Source organism: Phyllopteryx taeniolatus, chromosome 18 (genome assembly GCF_024500385.1).
Source record: "Phyllopteryx taeniolatus isolate TA_2022b chromosome 18, UOR_Ptae_1.2, whole genome shotgun sequence".
Lineage (NCBI taxonomy): Eukaryota > Metazoa > Chordata > Actinopteri > Syngnathiformes > Syngnathidae > Phyllopteryx > Phyllopteryx taeniolatus.
The window spans coordinates 15,159,281-15,183,780 of record NC_084519.1 but is presented as its reverse complement, the minus strand read 5'-3'; the positions used below and the strand labels follow the sequence as shown (position 1 = coordinate 15,183,780).

Genomic DNA, 24,500 nt, shown 5'->3' with positions numbered 1-24,500 from the left:
TCCTCCTCTCCTAATGAATTGCTCCCGGTAATTAGATTTGGAAGGTGAGACTATCGCAAAGTGTTGATTAGGAGGCAGCACTTAATCTCAATCCAAACAAACAGAGATTGACACTTTTTGTTGTTGTTTAAAAAAAGTGCACATTGCAGTGGGAGAAGTTCTTTATCTCACTTACAAGCCAAATTCACATTCAATCAGGTTTGATTTTGAGTACGTCTCGATGTTGCAGTGCTTTCTTTTTCACAGAAAAGCCGCTCCTTTTTAATGTTTGGAACGATTATAAAGCAATACAAATGAGTTATTGTGATTTATTTTTTTTAATCCAATTTATGTGAAATGCAATAGCTTACAAATAATAAGGCTCACGTTGCATGAATGAATAATTATATTTTATACACACATATACATCAGAATGTTTCACAACAATAAGACAAGCAATGTGCCTTATGGCTGCATAATGTGCAATAGTCAAATCAAATGAGAATAATCAGTCTGCGTGTGTAAAAATAATAAAACATTGTGCAACAGGGAGTGGGAGTTTAAAAACAATTATTTCATGATAGGATTAAAGGGAATAATTACTTATTAAAAATAAAATATTGACGTTTTATGCATAATTTTACCTGCAGAACACATACTGTGTGTTTTTAGTTGTTGTTTTGGTGAATGCTTTTTTTTTTTTTTTTTTTTTTTAATAGAGCCAATAACGGACGCTGCAATCTGTCACTTTTTTGGTATTGTACCCTCACCCATACTGCCCCCCTCCTCCTAAACCACCGGTTGCTCCACATCCTTTCAATAATAATCATTATAAATACCAGTCTTTAATTATTATTGGCTTGCTGAAAGGAGCGCACTTTTTTTTTTTTTTTTTTGGGGCGTTAATCCGGGTGGCACGCGTTGGCTTGATGAGGGGGACGCCGTGCAGCTGAGTGGGGGCTGGGGGGCACGTGATATACAATACAGTATCTACAGTGGATAGAAAAAGTCTACAGACCCCGAGTGCAATGCCAGGTGTTTGTCATTTAAAAAAAAAAAAAAGCTGAGCTGTAAAATGTATCTAAAAATGTCAGGAAAAGCTTACTAGAACATCGGAACTTTATTTGAGGTGAATCAGAGGCACTTAAAATGGTGGCAGGTCTGTGTTGACTCCCATTTAATGTGAATTTGAATGTGATTGGTTGATTCTGAACATAGTCACATCCTCACTTATGACAGGGTGTGCGCACTTGTGCAACCACATGAGCTCAACTCTATTTTCCTAACATGGTATGGTACTAAAATGGTATCAACTTTGTTTTCTTTTTCCCCCCAGTTGAGTCAGCAAGTTATACGTCACATTAATGGTGGATAAAGTTTTGAAATGATTGACTCTGGTCTGATTCCTATCACAAAACCTGGCATTTGATAGGGGTGTGCAGACTTTTTATATTCACTGCATATGGATTTATATGCACAGTGAGCTATATATATATATAATAAATATTTAGTCCGCTTCCCTCATTTTTGCATCAGCACACCCCAAGACAAAGAGTGGCATTGTGTCGATCACACCAGCTGACTGCCAGACAGCACACACACCCAACCACCCCGCCCCCCACCCACCCACCCACAAACACCCCCAATATGCACCATAACAATCGACACATGCACCGTTTTTGTTTTGTTGTTGTTGTTTTTTTAAACTACTACTATTATGAATCTGTTTGCAAATACTCAGGGTCCTTTTATACAAATGTCTGTGTTTTGCAATTCCAACTACAGAGAACATTTTAAAACTACAGTCCACCGGACATAGAAGCACAAAAAGATCATTAAAAACGAATAAAAGGCTCACTTTGAAGGAGGAACAACTCTTCGCAACATTAAATGTAGTAGTACAAAAATAAAAATATGGATAGTTGGTGCTGATGAGTCGGTAATATATGGCAGGAGAATTTAATATAGCTATATTTGTCGTCCCCCCCCCCCCCCCCCCCCCCCCACAGATATTGATTATTAGTCTAATTCTTAACTGCCATTAATTATTTTTTTTGAACTTTTACTCTTCACTGGTACAAAGTCACTTAACATCTCCTGATTGCTTCTTGTTTTTAATTACTCTGTAGCTGCTTTTTGCATGCACTGTAAAAACTGACTTTTGCCACTTGATTTTAATTAGCAGGGATTTAAATCTTTTTTTTTTTTTTAATTAAAAGTCCAATACCTTGTTTGAATTGTCAATATTTTAAATATACATCGTGTGTTCTAAATGTATTATAAAGATAGCCTATTATATACAATAGGCTATTAAATTTGATATTCAATATTATAGCTTGTTTGAATTTTTTCTGCATTCAAATTAAAAAATGTTCTTTTCTAAATGTATTACAAATGCTTATCTTGTTATCCTTCTCATTATTAAAAATATCTATTTACTATATTTGTATTTTTTTGTAGCTTGTTTATTTATTTTTCCAGTATTCTTTATTCTAAATTATTTGTATTATTAAAATAGCCTACACAAATGTGTGCTTGCGGTGCATGATTGAAAAGAGGTAAACTGACTAAATTTCCACCTCCTGGAAAATTATTAAATAATACTGTGTATGTTTAACACATTTTAGTCATGATGTATATGTTCAGACTAAGTAATTGCAAATGACTTTTTTTTCCAGTGTGGAATTTGTTGTTTGTGTTTTGTAATTGTTATTTAAAAATATCAATTTACCATACTTCTATCTCTCACCCCCCCCCCCCCCCCCCCCCCCCCAAATCAAGGTCGACAATCTAATGATTGTATCCCTATAATGAAGTCTAACTAGTCGTATTAGTTGTAGTAAACATGGGCGACATCCTGGTGCATGTATTCATGTGTTTTTATTTCAACTTGTGCTCCATTAAGCGCTTGAATGCCTTTTTGCCTGCAGGGGCGTCAACACTGCAAAGTTTCCGAAGGTTGGGGGGGGGGGGGGGAGGAAAAAAAAACAAAAAACACGCCTCCTCAATTAGCTCCCCGCGTGGACTCCGCCTTCCTCCTCCTCCATCCCCCACCCTCCTCTTCCTCCACGCACACACCCACTGGAAAAGAAACAACTCCATTCAATTAGAACCAAATCAATTTTTACACTTACCTCAATGGTGATGCGTTCAAGGGGCTCCCCTTCTGGTTGCTGGATTCCAGTTTTCTGCCCGCTAAGCGGTTAGTGAACACTTGACGATGCTGACTATTTATGCAGAGGCAAAGCGAGCGACAGACTTTTAGGAGCCAATAGAAAAGCACCGTTAGCTTGATGATGCAATACCTTATTGACTGTTGTCTGTATTTAAATACAGCAATTCTGCCTTTTCTGCCAATTCTTAGTGTTTACAAAGTATTGATGGCTTGTTAACCATTTTTATATATATTTGTAATTATTTAAAAAAAACATAATACTAAAAATGCCTTGACAAAATGAATTTTCGTCTTTATTATTCAGCTTGTTAAACATCATCCTGACAGCTGTTTCCATTTTCACCCTCATTACAAAATTATAAACAGTATAAAAAATACAGTTTACGCCTCTTGTTTATATTGCAATATTAAAAATATATAATTTATATATTTGATATTTAATATTTATGATAAATATAACAACTTACACTACAAATCGAAACTATTATCGTTTTTAATGTTAAATTGACTGGTTTAAAAGAACAATAACCAAATATATGATTTCCTATTATTTTTATATTTAGCTTAGCATGTCAAAGGAAATTTGAAAATAAAACCTTTGACTAAAACTTCTGCCGACGTTAGTTTTTTAATTACATATTGATATGCAGAAAAGCTTTCAGGCAGGGGTGGGCAACCTATGGCACGTGGGCCATAAATACAGCCCTCCAGAGCATTTGATGCCATTTCAAAAACAAAGAAACTCAAATAAAAGAACATTTACGCCACAAATGCTTATCATATGCAATTATAAACATTATAGTTCAGTTGACCCCCTCTGTGCGTTGTGCTTATTTCCGTCTCCTTGTACCTGACCTGGGGTCATATTGATTATTGCCAATCAAAATGAACAGTTTTTGTTTTTTCCCCCCCCCCCCCAGAATTTTGGTGCCCAGCCCCTCCCTCCATGTTCTCCGTGGCATCCTCCCCCTAAGGCGGACAGCAAAGCTCGGAAACAAGCTGTGCAGGGTTGAGAAGTAATTATTACGAATCCTTTTTTTAAAGCCTCAAATCAACAGAAAACATTTTAACAACAGACACAGACTCATTGCGCTGTGTTCCATTACAGCCCCTTTAATGCCGGGTACACCTGAAAACATGAACTCCAGGATACCCTTTTTTTAATTTACTCCACCAGGGGGCGCAAATTTCCCTTACAAACACTAATGATTGACATGTCATGCCATTACAATGGTAGCAATCCATTTTTTGGATTGCCCCCGAGCAATGCTGCCCTGTGCGGCCGCACATAACGCACAATAGCAGAAACTGCCACTGCTCACACATCTGAGACTTTTTTTTTTTTTTTGGACGTCCATTAGAGTTAACGCAGTATTTATTTAGAATCATGTCCTAAAACAGCACTAACCAAAGAGCTGTCTTCCCTCCTGCTCCGTCAGCCATCTTGTCAGCTCCCCGCTGAGCGCTTTCATCTTCAGTTGTATTATATATAATTCATGGAGGGGGAAGAGAGCTCGCAGCGCCCGGGGGGAGCGTTTTTCAGCTAAACGGGCAGCCGCGCTTGTCAAAGAAAAGGTAAAAGATCTTGTTAACGCGTCTGTCTAACCTGCCTGCGAGCCAATTGACGGAGTCATGCTCTCAATCTCGGTAGATTCAAGGGACAGAGAGTGTACCTAATGAAGTGGCCAGGGTGTCGAGGTCAAATCGGTGACTCGGCCCACCCGCTCGTTTCCATCTGTCACACACGTACAACTGTACGGCACATGAGTTTTCTGGTGCCGTCTGCACAGTAGATGCACACTGATAGATTTATTGATAGGCATCAGGGCCGTGGCCGTATTGATAATGCCGCAAAAGAAACTTTTGGGTATTGACTTGTTTTGCGTTATTGGAAGGACTCTTAGATGGCAGCAGGGGTTTGAAAAAAACAAATGAAGTCATTTTTTGGGGGCCATGGAAATCATGCAAAGAGCTAGCGTCTTTGCCAGTGGACACGTGATCAATAAGCTACACCAAATGCCCACTGCATTAAAAAGCTATGTGACACTTAAAGATGAAATCACTGTAATAAATTGTCCCATGTCGTGTCCTGTTCCGGCATAAAAAACGCATACAGATCTACTATACCGCATGACTAGGCAGCTGAACAGGACAGATTAATTTTAATACTTTAAAATGAATAGAATATATGAAAAAAATATAGTATATATATTAATATCAGGTAAGGTTTAGGGAGTGTACCACTGTAAACAAATAGAGGACAGTGCAGAAAAGCCTCTGGCTGGTAAACATCACTTTCCTGAAAACAATCAAATATTTTATTGTATACACTGTTTTGTTTATTTAAGCATCTTTTATTTAGAAAATTTAATACCACAAATTTGTTTTAAAAATATAGATATATTTTATGCCATTATTAAAAACCAAGGTACTGTATGTATCGAACTGGGATTTTTTTTTGGTGTACCGGTACACCCCTCGTGATTATATGGCAATGGCGTACAGTACTAGTGAATGTCCTCTGTTTCTCCAGACTAGCATTTTTTTCCACATTTAGACTGAAACTGTAATTTTTAAAAAAAACAAAGACATTTTGTGTTTGCAGCCAAAACCACACAATTCTTTGAACATTTCCCGTGACTTTGTTGTATAAGCGTCCCCCCCCCCCCCCCCCCCCCGAAAGCCAACACCTCGCTAATGACGTTGTCAGCTAAAGACTTGCTAGCAAACTGTGAGGGATAATCTCATGCTGAGCGCTCGATGATAGATGCTAATTGTTGCTATCTGTTCAAATGTGACACACTGCTCCTCAAATGAGTTTTCTGTTACACTACTCACAAAAAGGTATTGGGCTTTCAAATATCAGGGTGAACCTAAGATGCACAATTGACCGTCTGTATTTGACCTTCCGTCACCCTTTGAAAGCACATATCCATCTGTTCAACATTTTAGTACTTTTTGCACAATTTGCTGTTCTCTAACAAGAAGCTGAAAAGCAAAATTCACAATAGGTGTTTCCTCCACGAATGGAACAATACTTAAAATATTTAATATTTCAATCCTGCTTCAAATGGAAGTGGTATTTAAACAATCCTCTTCATTATGCTGGCATCATGAGACCAAGAAGACCACTGACAGTTTATCAACAATTGCCCGCCATCAAAAAGGAATTGGAAACTGATCTTTCACAAAGTGTCATCAGCAGCTTGCAACAGAGAAACAGAGAGACTGGAAGAGTCACAGAAAGGCATTGTAGTGGACATCCTTGGAAATTTTCATGGGTCTGTAATGAATTTTGTTACAGAACAGCAAGTTGTACAAAAAGTGCAAAATCATTAAACAGTTGCTCACGTGGGTTCAAAATTTTCATAAAGTCGAATTAAGTTCCTCTCTAAAGGTTATAGTGCATTTAAGGTTAATCCTGAAACTTCACCTGAAAACTGAATACAGTGGTACCCCAGCCCAATTTACGAGGTTCTTCTTCAAGTTACATGCTGTCACGTAATTGTTTTGAACCCAGATTATCTAATTTATTCAGTAAATTCTCTGTTATCATGTTCTATAAAATACAGTGCTATTTCTCTGAAAAATATGAGGGAAAAAATTTGCTTTTCTGGGGCGCTAGAACTGATCAATGGCATTTCAATTCATTTCAAGTGTGAAAATTGATTTGACATAAGTAAATCGAGCTTGGTCATGAAAAAAATTAAACTCTTAAGTCAAGGTACCACTGTATCTCTTTTTGTCAGTTAGTATTTCGCACCTGTCCGATAGTGTTTTTGCTTATTTCTGTATATCCACTCTCCAGTTTGCAGTTTACCGGGGGGTTGCATTTCTTGTCCCTGCTGGTAGCTCGTTAACCCCCCCCCCCCCCCCGCTCTCTGGTGCAGGCCAAGCGAGGAGGCTTCATACCTGGGCGTCGGGGTCAGCAGGGACCAGCCCCCACCGGGAGCCCCGGAGCTCCCGGTGGGCTCGGGGAGGAGGCGAGGCGGGCCAAACAAAAACACAACCAGGCATCCGCACGGTAAACAGCCCACCTACTGGCTGCCAGCATCTGGGCTGCAGCACACACACGGTTGCCCATTCACATTCTGATGACGCTCAACAATGCGCCACAAACACCGAGTTTGTCTACTTTTCTTTTTAAGAAAGATGAATTCAATGCCTGTATGAATTAAAAGTAAAGTAAACCCTCAATACCAAACTTCAAGTAATGCCCCCCCCCCCCCCCCCACCCCATTCTCATACCCCCCAAAAAGGTTTTATAACTACCTATGTTCAAAGTTTAAACCCTAAATATACCCTAAACTGATCACAAAACACCCCAGGGACCCATGCAGTGATGTTAGATACCTCATAATCAGAGATTTTAATTGGCCCAAAGCGAAGGTAGGGAGGAGTAATTGGTGTAGAATTTTAGTTTTACTGGCAGCCATATTCAGGTTTGCACTTTTTTTTAAGTGATACATAATTACTTGCAAATTATTTTGTGGAGTTATAGCTCGTGGACCCCTGGAGCTCACCCTACCCCAGTTTGAGAACCACTGGAATAGAGTATAAAGTTAATCCATTTTCAATTGACGGCCACTGTTGTTACACTTTTCTTTCTTTTCTGGGTAAATTTGCTCTCTCCTCTCTCTCTCTTTGCTTCTGTTTTTTTTGTGTGTGTCTGCCTTCTTTTTATCCTTTTTAATTAGAGGGGCCTATTGGGCCACCGAACCAAGGACCTTAATCCCCAACTGACCAACAATGCAAAAAAGCCAGCCTTTGAACAGCCGACCTGCTACCCCCCCCCTACCCTCCTCCTCCTCTACCAATTCCTGCTCTGCTGGAACACTCCTCCACGGCTCCAACTGTCGGGAAAAGTAGCTTCTCTTCCTTCGTCGTCTCTTTTGAGGTATGGCACAAAGCAATTAAGTGCGTGAAAGAGCATTTCGAGGGCGCGCCAGGGTACTGGTAAAGCTCTCAGTCCAAGTCTGAGGTCACCCAAGAAATTATGACCAAATATTTGAAGGGCGAGGAGTGTCCCACATATTTCCGGATAAAGCATAACCGGCATTTATAAGAGAAATGGCATCCCTTGAGCCTTGGCATAGTTTATTTTTACTGTGGTGTTCCTCAGGAGTCAGTCCTAAGCCCCTTTTTGTTTACAGTATTTCTACCTGCTTCCTCTTTGATAAGTCAAACATACCTAGTTGGCTTTACACTCTGCTCACTATTGGCACTTTTCCATTGGCAAAACCAGGTAGTAAGAGGTACAATTTCTAGTACTTGGTCAATTGAGAGTCGAAGCATTAAAAGCCAATGGGTGGTGTGATCGTTTGAGTAGCCGTCATTGTAACTTTTTTTTGTTCAAAGGTCGTTGCTCTGCTAGAGAAGAAACACTTTTCCTCCGTACCATGGAGTACCAGGTACTGTCCATTCCGCTTGCTGTTGAAAGGGTTGTACATATTCAAAAGGAGCATAGAGAAAAAGCAGTCTGAAATGTATGCACAACCCCGAAGATAAAGATAAACTGGCAGAACTCAAATTGTTTTGAGTAATGAAATACATGTCAGCATTGCTGATACGTCTGGGTGACTCCACCTATCGAAGTACAAAATAATCCAATTATATATAAATATATAAGTAATTTAATATTTTTCATCTATTTGACGTTCATGTACTATTTCAAAACATAAATCAGAAGTTACTCACCAGTTACCAGGGCAAGTCACCGCCCAATTAAGTTTCGTGTTTTCCACCACCTTGTATTCTTTCTTCACCATCTTGACAGTCATCCAAATTGGGCACCGTACAAAAGTCTTCATGTGTGCGCGACACTCTGACAAAATGGGGTTTTGTGGTCATGAATGCTAATGATAACAATTCACCGCCTGAGCTAATTTTCCTGTAATTTTGCTGATTATCTGCCAACAACAAATTGCGGCGCACAATGGCTGCGCCGACACTTTCAACCTCACCACCCAAAATGTGGACGAAGACAAACCAATAACCAACTGCTTGTTTTTTTATTTGGTTTTTTTTTATTAAACATTGGGAGTGCTGGCTCGACGCTCCCTCACGCCAAAATGCTTGCTAATCACAGCCACCAATATTTCCATAGCAAGCAATTAGCATCTCGCTTTCATGTGGCAAAATGGCTGAGGAGCGTCAGCACAGCTGCAAAACACGCAGCGAGAATAAAAGAGCAATTAAGACGTCGGGTGAGCGGTGGACACAAGACGAGGCGGTCTGCAACCGTGTGATTTGCGGCTTGCCTGGCCCCGGTAATTAGCCCCGTCATTGTGAGATAATGGACTTGGCCGCTCTTCCTTCTTTTCCCGACTCGGCCCACGAGGAGGTTGAGGGCCGCAAATGTGCTGCTTGGCATCTGACAGGAGACATGCCTGTTTTCAAACAAACAGATATTAAACAGGGGTGGGTCAAAATGTCGTCCGCTATGTCTCGTGATTGTTATCACTCGTAGTACCATATCGATGTTCAGTGCTTCCAGAAAGTATTCAGAGAGCTTCACATTTTTTCACTTCTTTTAAGTCCACGCGAATAGAAACTCTGTTTGTTTTGTATCTTGCAACCTTCGGTAGGTGCAGCTCCTTTTTGTTGCTACTCCTGCTAGCACAATGAATACATGTTTAAGTAGTTATTTTCAAATTGTATTTATTTATTTGCTTTTTGTCTACCTACTCCCAAGTTTCCATTCCTCAGTTACATATTCCTACTGAATTTCTTCCACTGCAGGGGGGTCTGTGGTTTACAATGCAGTTTTTTTTTTTTTTTTTTTACTAGGTTAGATGAATATCATTCCTAAATTTCCACTCTTGTGGTTTATCAGCGTTTTAGTGAACCCTGAATCGTAAGCTTTGGCTAAATCTATGTAATACGGGTAATTCGATGAAGCAGTATTTTCCTGCAGTGAGGCAAAATCCTGTTGACTATTCAGGGATTGAATCATCCAACGGTAATGCCATTAGACCAGTGCCACGGATTCCTCGGCAAATGCTGTTTAATTGCCAGTAACCAGCCATTGTCTGGTGACGGCTACACACTATGCAAGTGGCGGCGACGGCGGGATGTGTATGTTGGGGTGGTGGTGTTGGGAGCGGGATGTGTGTGGAAAAAGATGGCCCCTTCGGCTTGAGCCAATCGCCATTGAGACACAGATTTATGTTGGGGCTGGAAAGTAGCAGAGGCACTGGCTTAACCAAAGTCTTCAAGAGTCTAAATGCAGAGTTACTCTTAGGCCTTTTATCACGGGATTTGCACGACAATGCGATTTAGAAGGGGGGGGGGGGTTGTCTATTCAAGAATTTTTTTTTCCTTCGTATTTGATGGTTTGCAAGGATCAAGCCTCGTCTCTCACGTTTATTAGGGCGCAAAGCGACTGTTGCTGTTGTAATCGCCATGTTTATATTTGGCTTTAAGTCGAGAAATCTCCCGCCACAATAGCCCGATGAATGAAAAGTGTTGGACCCTTTTGTCAATAAAACTGATTGCGTCCTTTTACTGGTCGATCAAAATGGTGTCAGTTTAATGAGAGTTTGAAACCGAGGCCTGCAGTGGAGGACGCAGATTGGAAGTGAGAGGTGTGTCGGTCCTCCATTGTGACGGGCTGGCCGGGAGACGGCCGATGCTGCCAGGACAGACGCTGATTGGCTTTGACAGCGTGGCGAAGCTTTTCTTTTTGGTCTTTTTTTTAATTTCCAAAAAGTAAAAAAAAAAAAAAAAAGCCTTTTTTTAATATGAAGTACCCCAGCCCTCCATTCACTCCCCCACTGCTTCTGTTGTGCTCGCTTCTTTTTGTTCCACTGGGGTTTTATGAAGAAAAAAAAAAAGCAGTGGGCTATTTTTGCTTTGTTTCTGTAGATCCAAAACTCAATGACTTTTTGTTCATGCTAATGAGGTCAAACACATCCATCTCTAAAGACGACCTTTTAAAAGACCTTACAGCCTGAGGCGACCATCACATTTAGGCCTTGTGTCACCTTTCAATTGTCGGGTATTACTTTGACCGTGGTTCCAGTTGACACATTAAAGTCATAGGCGACGATGTTGGAGAGGTAGGTGACAGGCTCACGTGTCGCCCGTCCATTTAGTATACCTGCTTTTGACTGGGGCTTATTTTTGGTAACTTCCCTAGAAAGAGTCAACAAAGTAAAGCCCTGGATGTTTTGGCTCCGATTGTGAGGACCCAGGTATAGATACAAGAGACCGACTGGGGGGAAAGGCTCCTGGTCGGGCAGGGTTGAAACGATCTGAAGCAGGTGTGGAAGGAATGAGGACAGGAGGCAAACTGAGAATAAAAATGAAATCAGGGCCGAATTAGCGGTCAGGAATTCAGACTTGAAATCTTCTAGGTGGCTGGTTGCAACAAACTTGATGAGTGGTATCGATCTGGTGATGTGGTTGAGTCCAAGACTGGAATCCACTGCTTTAGACCAAAAGGGCTCCAAACCTGTTCAATTTCAGGCATGGGTCCTTTTTCGTGTGTCCTGTTATGATAGATGTTTCTGCCCAATTTCATGTCAATCAGTCAAACTGGCATCATTGGCTAAATGTTCTCTGAATTTTTTTTCTTACACTTTGGCCGAGAGGTGGGGTAAACCTTGAAGTGGTCGGCAGCCAATTGCAGGATAATTTAGTCTTCAATTCTTTGAATTTTTACATGTCAAAGTAAAATATCAATTTGCATCTTAGAAGACATTGCAAGGTTTGCAAAAACATGTTTTATCGCACACGTGCTAAAAGCTAAACGAAACACAAACAGAAGGCACTATGTCATATGTCATAGGAAGCCATTAATAACTGCACATGTACGAGCCTTATTCAGACATGAACAAATCCATTTAAATGTGGAATATAAAGGCTTTGAAACAATATAATTTATGTTCCGGAGGATAAATCTCATTTGTTGTGTCTTTGTCAAATCCCTTTGCTGTAAAATTTGAACATAGACAACAAAGATACTTTAACCTTTAGCACTTAGCATAAATGTTTGCTAACCTTAGTCGAAAATCTATGTGCCAACATCCTCAAATGCTGCTATCAATTAGATTTGAGATCTCTTTCATGTCCTTTTGTGCATAGACACTGTGTATATTCATGGATTTGAGTATTTTAGGGATTAACGTGAGAAGGCCAGGAGTCAATGAAAAGACGTTTGGGGTGCGAGCGCCATGTAGACTTGGCTAAGCTAACTGACCATTTCCTCCTCTGAACTGCAAAGGGGTATTTGTTTTCCAGGCCAGAAGGCACAATTTGGTATGATTAAAAATGTGTTTCAATCCAAGTTGAATAACAAATAGTGCGGGATTCCTGGAGTAAAATGTTTCTATGAAGGAGGATACGGGTGGTAGGTGGAGTATCTTTTTTTTTCACGGAGCGATTAATCTGCGGTGCCAGGCACCCGAGGAGAGCGCCAACCTCTCGACGGGCTTTTAACGGCGGCGCTAATGACGAGTTTGATATGTACCTTTATCGCCATGCCCTTCGATGACTGCACCGTTTCATTAGACATGTCTGCCTCATATCTCACTTTGCACCAGAGCAAACTGTGAAGGGATTAATTTTATGATAGACCCCCTACCTTCCCCTTGCCTCCCTCCCCTCTCCTCAGCTCCCAGCTCCTAGCCAGGCACCCTGGAGGAATAGCGCCTTTGTCGCCCTGCCGTTTTTTCCGAGTTGAGGAACAAGAGGAGTTTAATCCTCATTGTCCGGGAGACCGCTGAGGGTGAGAGGGGGTCCTGCGGCTGTAAAATGATCCAACCGGCCCGGCTAATCCCCTGCTAACCCCCCCCCCCCCCCCCGCCACCCACCCCCTCACTCCCGGGCCTGACCCCCCTCCCGGCCTCAATTCATGCACTACTGCCACAGTGTCAGCCTCCAAATGATGCTCAAATGTCGCTTTTAGGACCAAAAATAAGAGCAGTAAAATTGAAAATGTATGAGGATGAGAAAGTGAGGATAGGCAGTTCCATTAGAAAAACAATTAACAGGCCCTTGAACCCATTTTTTTGTGACAAATAATTGAAATAATCATCAAACTTTGACGTTGTTCTCTGCTTACATTAGATGGCACAGACAAAAAAAAAAAGATTTGCAATGAAGCATCACCAGTCTGTCTACGACAGGGATGGACAACTTAAATGATGCATTTGATATTAGATTTTTCATCAGCGCTACCTGGGGGCCTCATGGGAACACGCACTTCCTCACCAGATGTATGACAAAAAGGCACATTTTAAATATGGACAAAATATGTGCATGTCTGTTGTTGGAACCAATGGACATCAGAATTTCTTAACATATTTTATGCTCAAATGCATGTATGAAAGAGCCACTCTTCAACAACAAAGTGTATGAAACGAACAAAAAATAATCACATACTGTGTCCCAGCCCAGTGCAAAGGCCTCTTGTGCATTCATTTTAACCTTCAAAGATGCCGCAAAACAGCTGAACTGCAAACCCACATTAAGAACTCATGTTGTGTATTTTTTCACAAAAATCAACTCACTCAAAATTTGTACCTCAATAAAATGTTTGAAAACAAACAATTATATAAGATTAAATGTAATTGTATTGTAATAAAAGTTGAACAACTGCTGTGCTGGATTCCAAAACGTTATTGCCACTGTCACATTTTCAACATTTCATTAAGAGATTCTTTCATGTGCCACTAGAGGGAGCCCACATACCATTAGTGATGCTAGTAGTACAGTAGTACAGTATTGTCTACACTTACGTAGACAATAAGATAATACATGTTGAGTTATATTTTTTAATAAATAATGCACAATAAGACTATTTCGTCAGTTCAGTATTGCTATGTATAGTAGGTTCTTCATCGTTGTTAAAATATTAGGCTATTACCATATCGTGGGTTAGCTATGCGCTAAGTGGTTTTAGGGCCGTATACGTTTAAGTGGGATTTAACTTAATCGACTGCATGCCGGCTTAATCGAGAACAAACTCACTGTGGGGATCCTGATGTGTCAACCGCTACGATAGTGCGTAGACAACCCGACAGAGAAACCCCACTCTTTCAAATTGTTTCATCGTGTCCAGTGTTTCGGGAATGGCTTAATCGCACCGAGTGGTTCTGATGACATTTTAAAAAAACAATTTAAAATAACATCTGTGCGGCACGATTAGCGAAAAGAAAGCGACGAAAAGCATAAATCGGCCACTAGACGACTTCTCATTAGAGAGGCGGGATTATTAGGCGGCCGGATGTCTCATTGACGTTAAGTCTTTCCCCGCACTAGACAGATGCCTCGCCGATCTTTTTGCCGTCCTCTCCTTTCCTCTCTCTCTCGCTCTTTCTGAGTGACAGCTCAATGGCTGCCTCTCTGAGGCTTATCAAGCCTCAGCAGATGGTTGACTTGGATCACTGTTCATACTGCATGATCCGCGACGGCGATAAACGCCGTAACGGGGTTGGCTGCGATGGAGAATGGATGCCATCTCTCCGTGGTTCCCCCTTTCTTCCTCTTCTCCTCTTTTTCCCTTCTTCCCTCCCCCAGCCTCCCGTTCCCACCTGGATCATCGAGCTCTCGGTCGTCTTCGTCGTCCACCTTAAGCTCTTCTGTCCTCCGCCGGGCTGGCGCCGGTCTAAAGGGCCCGAGGAACCCCTCGCTCACTCAGGGGTCCTCCAGCCATGCCAGAGAGGCCCCAGTTCTCCTCTCGGCAAAGGTCAAATCCAGTCTCGTCATCCCTCTCGTCCGACCAGTGTTCCGTGCGATGTCATTCTCACACTCTACCCTCGTCATTCTTTTTCGTGAACTGATGTTTAAGCCTCACTTATAACCATTTTATGTACACTTCACTTTCTTGGATGGCTCATTTAATGTCCCTTTTTGTCCCACCAAGGATGAAAACCAAAAGACGAGAGACCAAAATGAATACAAAAAGAAATACAATAAAAATGACCAGAAACCTTTATTTGTCGCACATAATACCAGACGAGAACATTGTTTAGCAATCTTTAAAGAATTAACTGTGAATGTATTTAACAATTTCTTTGGACTTTTGGTTAAACAGTTTTGAAATCTGAACAAAACGGAGGGATCCCAGACCGGATGTGTCAGCAGGCTCACAATGCTGTTTCCTTAGCAACTTGGGATGGGTTTCCAGATTTATGCTTTTCACTGCAGTGCCATCTGCTGGATCCGGAGGGGCACTGCCTCGCTTTGCCCCTGCATGCGAAACCGTCCAATTCGCTCTTTTTTGGGCCGTCTTCTGGCAACCGCTGCAGTGCACCTGCATCCTTCCATCCATGCAGAACTGACCCGCTTTTTGTTCTGGTCTCGCCCCCTCACTTCAGTCCCTAATTAAGCCAACAGAAACTAATTAAATGCAGCTCTCGTGGACAGAAAGAGACTAGGAGAAGGACACAAGGACAAAGTATGGAGGGGGTGAGGGGGGCAGGAGCGGGGTATTAGGGTATGTTTTGACCTTCACTGCTTGTTTTTTTCTAAGGTATTTTGGGTTCTGGGCGACATTTGAGTGCCGACCGAGCTCTGTAATCACCAGCACAGCAGTCACATGACACAACTGACCCCCTGGAGATATTTGGAAAGTGAGGTTGTGGGGGGGGGGGGGGGGGGAAAGGTACAGCTGGGGCAGAATAGAATGGTGAGCGTATTTAAACACAGCCAAGTGTCTGTGCTGGAGAGTCCCCGGCAAAAGCTGGCGAGAACTGATGGAGAAAGTCATTACGAGAAGCCTGTTCAAGTAGATAGGCCCCGAAAGGAGATTTGAAGAGGGGGAACTGATTGCGCTTGTCTCAATGCGACTCTTCACCAGTTCTCAGCACCTCGGGGCTTAGAGAGCGCTTTCAAAAGGAGCTCTGCACACTGCACAGCTCCAGCTGGAGACGCCTCTTGTGGGTGTGCTCGAGAAAAATGTAGATCTACATCCTTCTATCTTCTCTATCAATTCATTTGAACTGTCAGCACCATATTTGGAATACCCAAAATGTGCAATCATTTTGATGAAATATATATATACTATTGAATGAGTTATCAAGTAGAACATAATAGGCCTTCATTAGTCCCGCAATGACGAAAATGCATTTTTCTTTTTACAGTGGTAAAGTGGATAGTAGCAGCAATATGAATTTTTTTAATTTACATATAAAATGATATACAAATTTTTTTTTTATTTGCTATGTTATATTTTTACATATAAAAATATGATTAGTATTAACTTAAATAGATTTTTATATTTATAATGTATATTTTCATTTAAAAAATGGACCGATAATGATCAATCGAGGGGAAAGCCGTTTTCCCCTATTTTATTTTGAATTCATTTTTTCCCCATTTATCATATATTTTCTATTGTTAATATTAAAATAGGTACGATTCGTCCATCTTCTGCACTGCTTGTCCTGAATAGTCATATACATTATTATTGTTACCATAACATAACTTACAAATAAATATTTTAAAAGGGATGGTTCCTATTCAAAAAATTACATAACATACTGTACTTGGACTGTCCTTGTGTCACCTCTTCACAGGGTCGGTTAAAAAAAAATATAATAATACAAAACGGCGACACCTTTGGGTGCAATTCTGGTACTGCTACAAGAGTGGGACGATAAAATGTGATCGGACGCCCTCTGCTGGACGTTGCAGAAACTACAGGTCTTTCCTTCGAGACGTTCCCTTCAAACCTTTCTCTATTCAGCAATTGAATCACTTAATTTGAATGATTGGATCACATAATTATTGGTAAATGTAAGGTTTTATTTTTAGTGAATCGTTAGTAATTGTTGGGCCCCGTGTCGGAGAGCCAGGGGGCCCCCCAAATGGTCAGGGCCCCTTGGCAGTGTCAAGTTTTGACACCCAGTTCGACGCCCCTGCTCTCAAATACTAATAATAGATAGTAATCAGTGATTTAAGATATTTGAATAAGCCTAAAAATGATAACATTCAAAACATCAACAAGTGTCAACATACTCATATCACATGACATTCACCATTTTTTTTTTCACAACACAAACACCTGACTTCCAATACCTAATATATTGCTCATTTATATAAAATCAAGTATGAATTTCCATAAAGGAAAGAAATTGATCACTCTCGATAAACAGTCAGCTTCCAAGTTCTTCTTTGCTTTTCCATGCCGGATTTGAAATCGTAGTTCCCGTAGAATTCAAATTCACACACACAAAAAAAGCACTAACGCAAAAAAAAAAAAAAAAAAAAAAAAAAAAAAGAAATGGGGTCCGAATGTTTTCTGTTTGGAGAATGAATTTCACTCCAACAACCCACTAATTCTATCAAAATAAGAGCTGAACTTAAGTGCAACTTAAACCTAATTGAAAATCATTTTTGGGAGCTACTATAAAAGAGGGAGAGACAAGACAATGGTGGAATTTAGCTGGGCGTTCATTAAAATGCCCCCAAAAAAAACCGCTTCACACTACAACACCCAAATTATAGAGACATTCCACCAAGTGAGGAGGCAATATATCCTCACTTGTCGCCAGATGCGCCTGGTTTGTTGTTTACAAATCTTCAATAAAATAAAACACACGTATTTATGTTGGAAGTTATTTTTCAAAAGAGGGTGGGAAGTGGCTTTCGCAAGCGTTTTACGACACTGTCGTTAAACGTCACCGTGCGGCAGTTTTGCAATGGCCTTTGCTGCGACAGCACTTTGCGGCAGCAGGGAGAGCTCGAGGAGAAAGCAAGCCAATAACGTCGCCACTTCGCGAGCCCCTTTTTGCCTCGATAATCCGCCGATTTTCGCCACTTTGGGCGCAGCGACACCCGCGGCCTTGTCGTATCCCCGCTTGGCGTCGTGAATGAGCTTGCGTCCGACGTTCCCCAAGCGCGAATCGCCACCTTGATGCGGTGGGATGGCCACAGTGCCGCCTGGGCCTAGTAGCGCACTGGCCGCATCCCCGGCTGAGAGTCCACCTTTCCCCGGGGCCGGGGGCGAGGACGGAGGGCCGCGTCGCGCCGTGGAGGACCCCGCGTCGGGGAAGACGCTCGCCGAAGCCAAGCAGCCGGATAAGAGGAGGAAGAAGAAAAACATGCTCACTCGAGCTAGCCCGCCGGCGTTGCACCTCAAAATGCCGACCGGGGAGCAGCAGCAGCTCAACGGCTTGGCCGGTAGCCCCGTCGAGGAACCGGGGGGACGTGACAATCCGAGACCGCCCGCGGACGACTGTGACAGCGACAGCGGCGGCGACGACGGCGGGACCCCGGGCGCTCCGAACAACACGGAGAACCGCCAACGCGAAGGCCCCCGCTCCAAAAACGGCCGCCGCTCGCCGCTGGTTAACAATAGCGTGAACGGGATGCCGGCCCGGACAAGAACTTCCGAGAGCTCCGGCGACACGGAGCAGCCCCGACCCCGACCCCAGCCCCAGCTCCAGCTCCAGCTCCAGCCTCCCGCGGAGGAGCTGGCCCGGCTGGAGCTGGGCGGCTCGCCCGAGGAGGACAGCCACGACATTTGTTATGTGCGCTACGAGTCCGAGCTGCAGATGCCTTGGATCATGAGACTCATCACCAAGGACTTGTCTGAGCCTTACTCCATTTACACCTACAGGTACTTCATCCACAACTGGCCGCAGCTCTGCTTCCTGGTGAGTGTCAACACGCCCCCGGCCCAAAGTGCACCACACCTCATCCTCGACCTCACTTATGACAGACGCCATGACTTGCTGTTCAAGCGCCTGCTTTATGTATTATTGTCCTCCACGTCTGTCTCTGTGTTTGTCCTCCCCAGGTGGCTCTAAAGTGCTGCGGGAGCGACATATTTCAATGACTTTTTTTTTTTCATTGTAAATACCAAACCTGTACTTCATCTCAGTTCAAAGTTCTACTTACTATACAATTCATCTGGGCGCTGTTCGTGATCCCCAAGAAAACCTAGTCACATATCAAGTACAGCAAATGTGGAATCGCTTTTCAAACATCTGTTTTGTTGTACGATTCACGAGTGTCAAATATTCATCTGCGAGGTGTTTGTGGGCCACCAGAGACCCTCAAGTCAAGTGAATGCACAAAATGTCTTCAAAATAGCTGCATTTATTGCACCATTGAATTTTGTGGTCCACAAGTGACACATTTCAAGTACTTTTTGTTAATAGTAAATCCTCAACGTGTCGTGATCCTTCTTTCCATAATGCCTTTTAAAGCAGTTGTATTTATCTCCCCGTGATTTATCTTTGCGGTTTTTGCTCCAAAGTGCTCTGCAAGTGGTTACATTTAGTGACACATTCTACGTACTAACAAGCTTTAGTGCTCTCAGTTTTGTGTCTTTCGTCACTGTTAACCTTTTTGGCTTATCGCTTTGTTTTTGCTTAAGTGGGGAAGCCCTATGGTGTACCCTGTCCATCGGCATTTGTCGTTGCGAGAATTCGCCCTCTGACCCAACCAGTTTGACCACAATGTAACAGCGTGCCGGGCGCTCTGGTCCACACCGAGCTCCGTGACAACATGGACGTCTGCTTGCCGCTTCTAAATACAAAACTCAGCCACATTTATCCACTCACAGTTGCCGGGGTGTCAAACTCATTTTTGCCACCGGCCACGTCGTCGTTAAAGTTTCTCTCAGGGGGCCTTATGACCTTGATGACCATATTAACGTACCGTGTTGGGGGGTGGGGGGGGAAGGGTGGTCAGGGTTCTGAGGTTTGACTTGCGTGATTGTGTTTCTGCAGGCCATGGTGGAGGAGGAGTGCGTCGGCGCCATCGTGTGTAAGCTGGATATGCACAAGAAGATGTTCCGGCGCGGTTACATCGCCATGCTGGCCGTCGACTCCAAACACAGAAGGAAAAGCATCGGTAAGGGGGGGGGGGGGGGTCTCTTTGTCACGCTTACTAATACAGGGGCTTTACGCGAAGGTTCTGTTCCTAACCCAAATTTGTACTAAAGTGGTACAGCGGCGTGTACTATCAATAACCAACGCTAACACAGTAGTAAAGTCATACTTACAGTCAATATTCGTACACAAGCCGAAAGACGCTGTAGTCTATCACCAACCAACGCAGTAATGCTCGTCATAATTACTGTAGAAACTTGTATTAAAAGCAAATTGTAGATATTCATATAAAACAATCCAATAAACCTGTAAATACTGTGATACCTGATCCTCTTGTGCTGCGTGACCACGTATTCCTACGCCGCACTAGCAAACTATTTCATCGCGCCCCGTTCAAAGTGTACGTTGCTAGCGTCGCAAACCGAGGGCCCCCTGTATTTGGGTTAGTAATAAAACACTTTTTTAAAACGGAACTGTGAGGGAGGTTTTACTTTCACAGTAAGTTGAACACAAGCCATTTCGGGGGCCTTTGGCATTTTTACCCCGTAGGAAATAATGGAAATCCAAAAATATTTGTTCTCTCAACATCATAAAGCCTTTATTAACTGTGCAGGCGATGTTTAATATTCTGAACAGTAGCTCCTAGTGCTGATATGGACGTAATAAGCACATTTCGGAGCAAAGCACGTTCATCTCTGGGACACAGAACCCGTCTACTTCCTGAGCGGTATGATGGCTGGACATTCCCATGGTGTTTATACTTGCGCATAATTGTTTGAACGGATGAATGCAACAGCTTCGGCCATCTGGAAATTGCACCCAAGGATGAACCACACTTGTACAAGTCAACAATTCTCTTCCTGATATCCTGGCCGTTTTATTTTGACTTTACCACGATGTTACACAAAGTAGTAGTGTGTTTCAGGTGTGCCTAGTTCAAGTACATCCACATGAGTGTCTCTAATTAACTCAAATATTGTAAATATATAAATAAATCAGAAGCTTCCAAAGAAATTATATCATCTCAGGCAATTATTTAAAGGCATAATAATCTTACTGTTTGTAAACTTCTGCCTTTTAAGAAGGTACTGACAAATTGCAACAACAAAAAAATCTTGTGATTCTCTCATTATTCTGGCATGTAGTGAATAGAAATCCATCCATCCATTTTCTGAGCCGCTTCTCCTCACTAGGGTCGCGGGCGTGCTGGAGCCTATCCCAGCTGTCATCGGGCAGGAGGCGGGGTACACCCTGAACTGGTTGCCAGCCAATCGCAGGGCACATAGGAACAAACAACCATTCGCACTCACAGTCATGCCTACGGGCAATTTAGAGTCTCCAATTCATGCATGTTTTTGGGATGTGGGAGGAAACCGGAGTGCCCGGAGAAAACCCACGCAGGCACGGGGAGAACATGCAAACTCCACACAGGTGGGGCCAGGGATTGAACCCGGGTCCTCAGAACTGTGAGGCTGACGCTCTAACCAGTCGGCCACCGTGCCGCCGTGAATAGAAATATTTTGGGTAATCCTAATTTACCTAGAACAGGAAAGGTTTGGTCTGATTTCATGTCAGACAGTGAGGTAAAAAAAAAAAGTCTTTTTATGTAGTGTATGTAAACATCTGGTTTCAGCTGTATGTCCCGCGGTAGTATTTTTCCTTGAAATTCCTTGGAATGAATGGCAACTTTCTCTTATCTTTTCTCCATGTGTTTATAAAACATTTTTTTTAATGGAAAACAATCAAATGACTCAAAGATAAATCCAAATATGTACTATCCTCACCGCTGTCGAGTTCAACTCCACGGAGTGTGGCGTATTATCGCATATTGTAAACCATGTTCAAACTGTTGTGTGTGATGTGCAGACGGCGTCTTTAGCGATGATTAGCGCCACATTGGACTCGGACGCAACATTGCGGAGTGGCCACATCACTGTCAATATTTGTGTTTCTTGCATCGGGTTGTTCGACACGCCATGTCTTTGCTCCGCCCAGGCCGCCTCGTTTCTCACCGTCTCGCCGCATTTCTCCGTAAATGTCGAGTGTGTCCAGTGCATGTTCCCTTGAGATCAGCTGCGTTCTCCATCTTGTGTCGTCAGGTACTAATCTGGTGAAGAAGGCCATCTACGCCATGGTGGAGGGAGACTGCGACGAGGTAATCACGCGCTAAGAAAATCGACCCCCTTCTTTCATTTTGTCATCCCCATGCAAAAAAAAACAAAAAAACTAAAAGATCTCCTGCCGGTTTCCGCCGCAGGTGGTCCTGGAGACGGAGATCACCAACAAGTCGGCGTTGAAGCTGTACGAGAACTTAGGCTTTGTGCGGGACAAGCGGCTCTTCAGATACTACCTGAACGGCGTGGACGCACTGAGGCTCAAACTGTGGCTACGTTGAGAGGGCCTGAGATGGAGGAAGGTGGGGTGGGGGTGGGGGGGGGGGGGGGTCGACAGACTATCAAGCCTGCCTGCCTCATTTCACTCTTTACACACACACACACACGCACACAACCAGTATGCACATGTATATGCATCCATACACACACACACGCACACACATTATTCTTGCCCTCCAGACGTTTCCGTGAAGGCACCTCTTTCTCCCATCATGATAAAAAGATTGAAGGGTGCTGGTGGGTGTGAGGGTCTCAGGATGACCTCGATGACGTTTTTCGGCCTTCAGACTTTGGGTAAGGACGCATGGACGGAAGAAAAACAAGTAAGCGAGGGGCCTAAAAGACCCCCAAACTTAATGGTGGAGTTTATTTTTGTGTTTCTTTTTTAAATTCCTTGGAGGGGGCCATGACTGCATATTTGCGTGTGTGTTTGACTGCCTCCGTTTTTGTGTGCGTGCGTGCCAGCGCCCCATGTTTGTCATCAGTTCCCCGTTTGTCCACTTGGTGGTGCTGTTTCTGCCGCACACACCTCCAAGGACTGAAGCCTGTTTCAAGACGTGTTTATTTTATCTGCTTGTCCCAAATCACTCCGCGAGCACCTCAAACATCACCTCCATCTTTTTTTTATTGTTTTTTTTTTTTTGTCCCCCAAGCTTAAGTGTTCCTCAAAATCATCCCAGAGAACTGTGAATTAGGATGGTTATTTCTTTTTTTTTTTTTTTTTTTCAGATTTTCAGACAAATTACCGCCATGTCCCTCACATCCAAATTCACTGCCAAACCCCTCATGCCCCTCACCCAAAAAGGAGATAACGACAACTAGAACGACAAGCAATAGCACGTAGACCTCCGCCAAGGCCGAACGATTAGTAAAAACGGGATCAAATTGTATAACTATGCAGACACACACACACATTTGTCTTCAAAATGTGTGGGTTATTTGCTGTGAAATTATGGAAAATGTCTTTGGAAAAAATCCAGGATCTGTTTCAAAATGTTTAATGCATGTTCCGCCCACTAACAAAGTTTCCCAAGAGTTGTTTTAAGCATTTTTGTTGTTGTTGTTTCAATTCCAGCTGACAAACGTACATACATCCTTCGCGGAGGTGGGTTTTGCTTTTGGCCTGGCGATGCCGTTTGCGCTCATCTGCCGTGTTCTGCGTCACAAATCTTTGTTTACTTTCATCTCAGTGCTAAAACAAAAAAATAATTGGAAACCATAGAACAGTTCATACATTTGCGGTATTTTGTTTTACTTTGTTTTCTTAAAAAGAACAAATGTCAGATGCACTTGTTTGGAAATTGTTGTGCGCGTGTCCTGTTTTGACTTCTCTGTGGATTTCTTTTCGAGTTTTTTTTTTTTTTCTACTTAACTCCCAAAAACCAGCTACGCACAAAAAATGAACTTTTTCCTTTACGTTTCCGCTCGATGGAAGGAAACACAATTTAATTTTTGTTGAAAAGTCAATTAAAAATGTAATCGCAACTCACAACTACAATTAGGGCCATGCTGAAAAGATTATAATAAAACTTAGAATAATATTACTAAAATAAAACATGAGAAATAATGGAATTTCAACTGACTAAAGTACATGACAAGATATTTACAAACATAATTAGATATTACAAGTTTATTCTAGACTTTAAGGAACCATGCAGCTTTTTTGTATTTGGCATAATTTTAAAATAGTTGTGATTTTATGAAAAAGCCACAATATTACAAGGGAGGGAATCATCCATTTTTCTGTGCCGCACAATTTATTGAATAAATTTAGAACAACATGATTTAACAACTTTGTAACATCATGACATCTTTTACAATTTCGTCGCAAATTTGAGAAATTAGTTAGAATTACAACTTATTTGGCCATTCCAAAACATCACTCATTAATATTTTGCACCGTTGCTGGTAAAAATGAAACTTTCTTTCCTCTTAACTTTACGACTTATCTTGCAAATTCCACATTTGTTCTTTACTATTTGACTCCCTTTTGCCTCCGTCGATTTTTGGAAACTTGCGGTTCATCGGAATATGTAAATGTCCTATGTGCTTTTATCATTGCAATATGCTCCCAAAAGTCACGTGACATTAAAACAATGGGGTAAAAAAATCATAATGACACTTTTTTGCGTACACGATTGTGTGTGTGCTGTTTTTTTTGTTTAG

At 42.3% G+C, this 24,500-nt stretch overlaps 1 protein-coding gene across 1 annotated transcript; it reads left to right on the top strand.

Moving 5' to 3' along the window:
- Positions 1 to 17,806: 17,806 nt before the first annotated feature.
- On the top strand, positions 17,807 to 23,697 carry naa30 (N-alpha-acetyltransferase 30, NatC catalytic subunit). Its single transcript, XM_061754476.1, has 4 exons — positions 17,807 to 18,759; positions 19,840 to 19,963; positions 22,041 to 22,096; positions 22,199 to 23,697. The coding sequence occupies exons 1-4, from the start codon at positions 18,028 to 18,030 to the stop codon at positions 22,334 to 22,336; spliced, it is 1,050 nt and encodes a 349-aa protein (XP_061610460.1). The 5' UTR covers positions 17,807 to 18,027; the 3' UTR covers positions 22,337 to 23,697.
- The last annotated feature ends 803 nt before the right edge of the window (positions 23,698 to 24,500 follow it).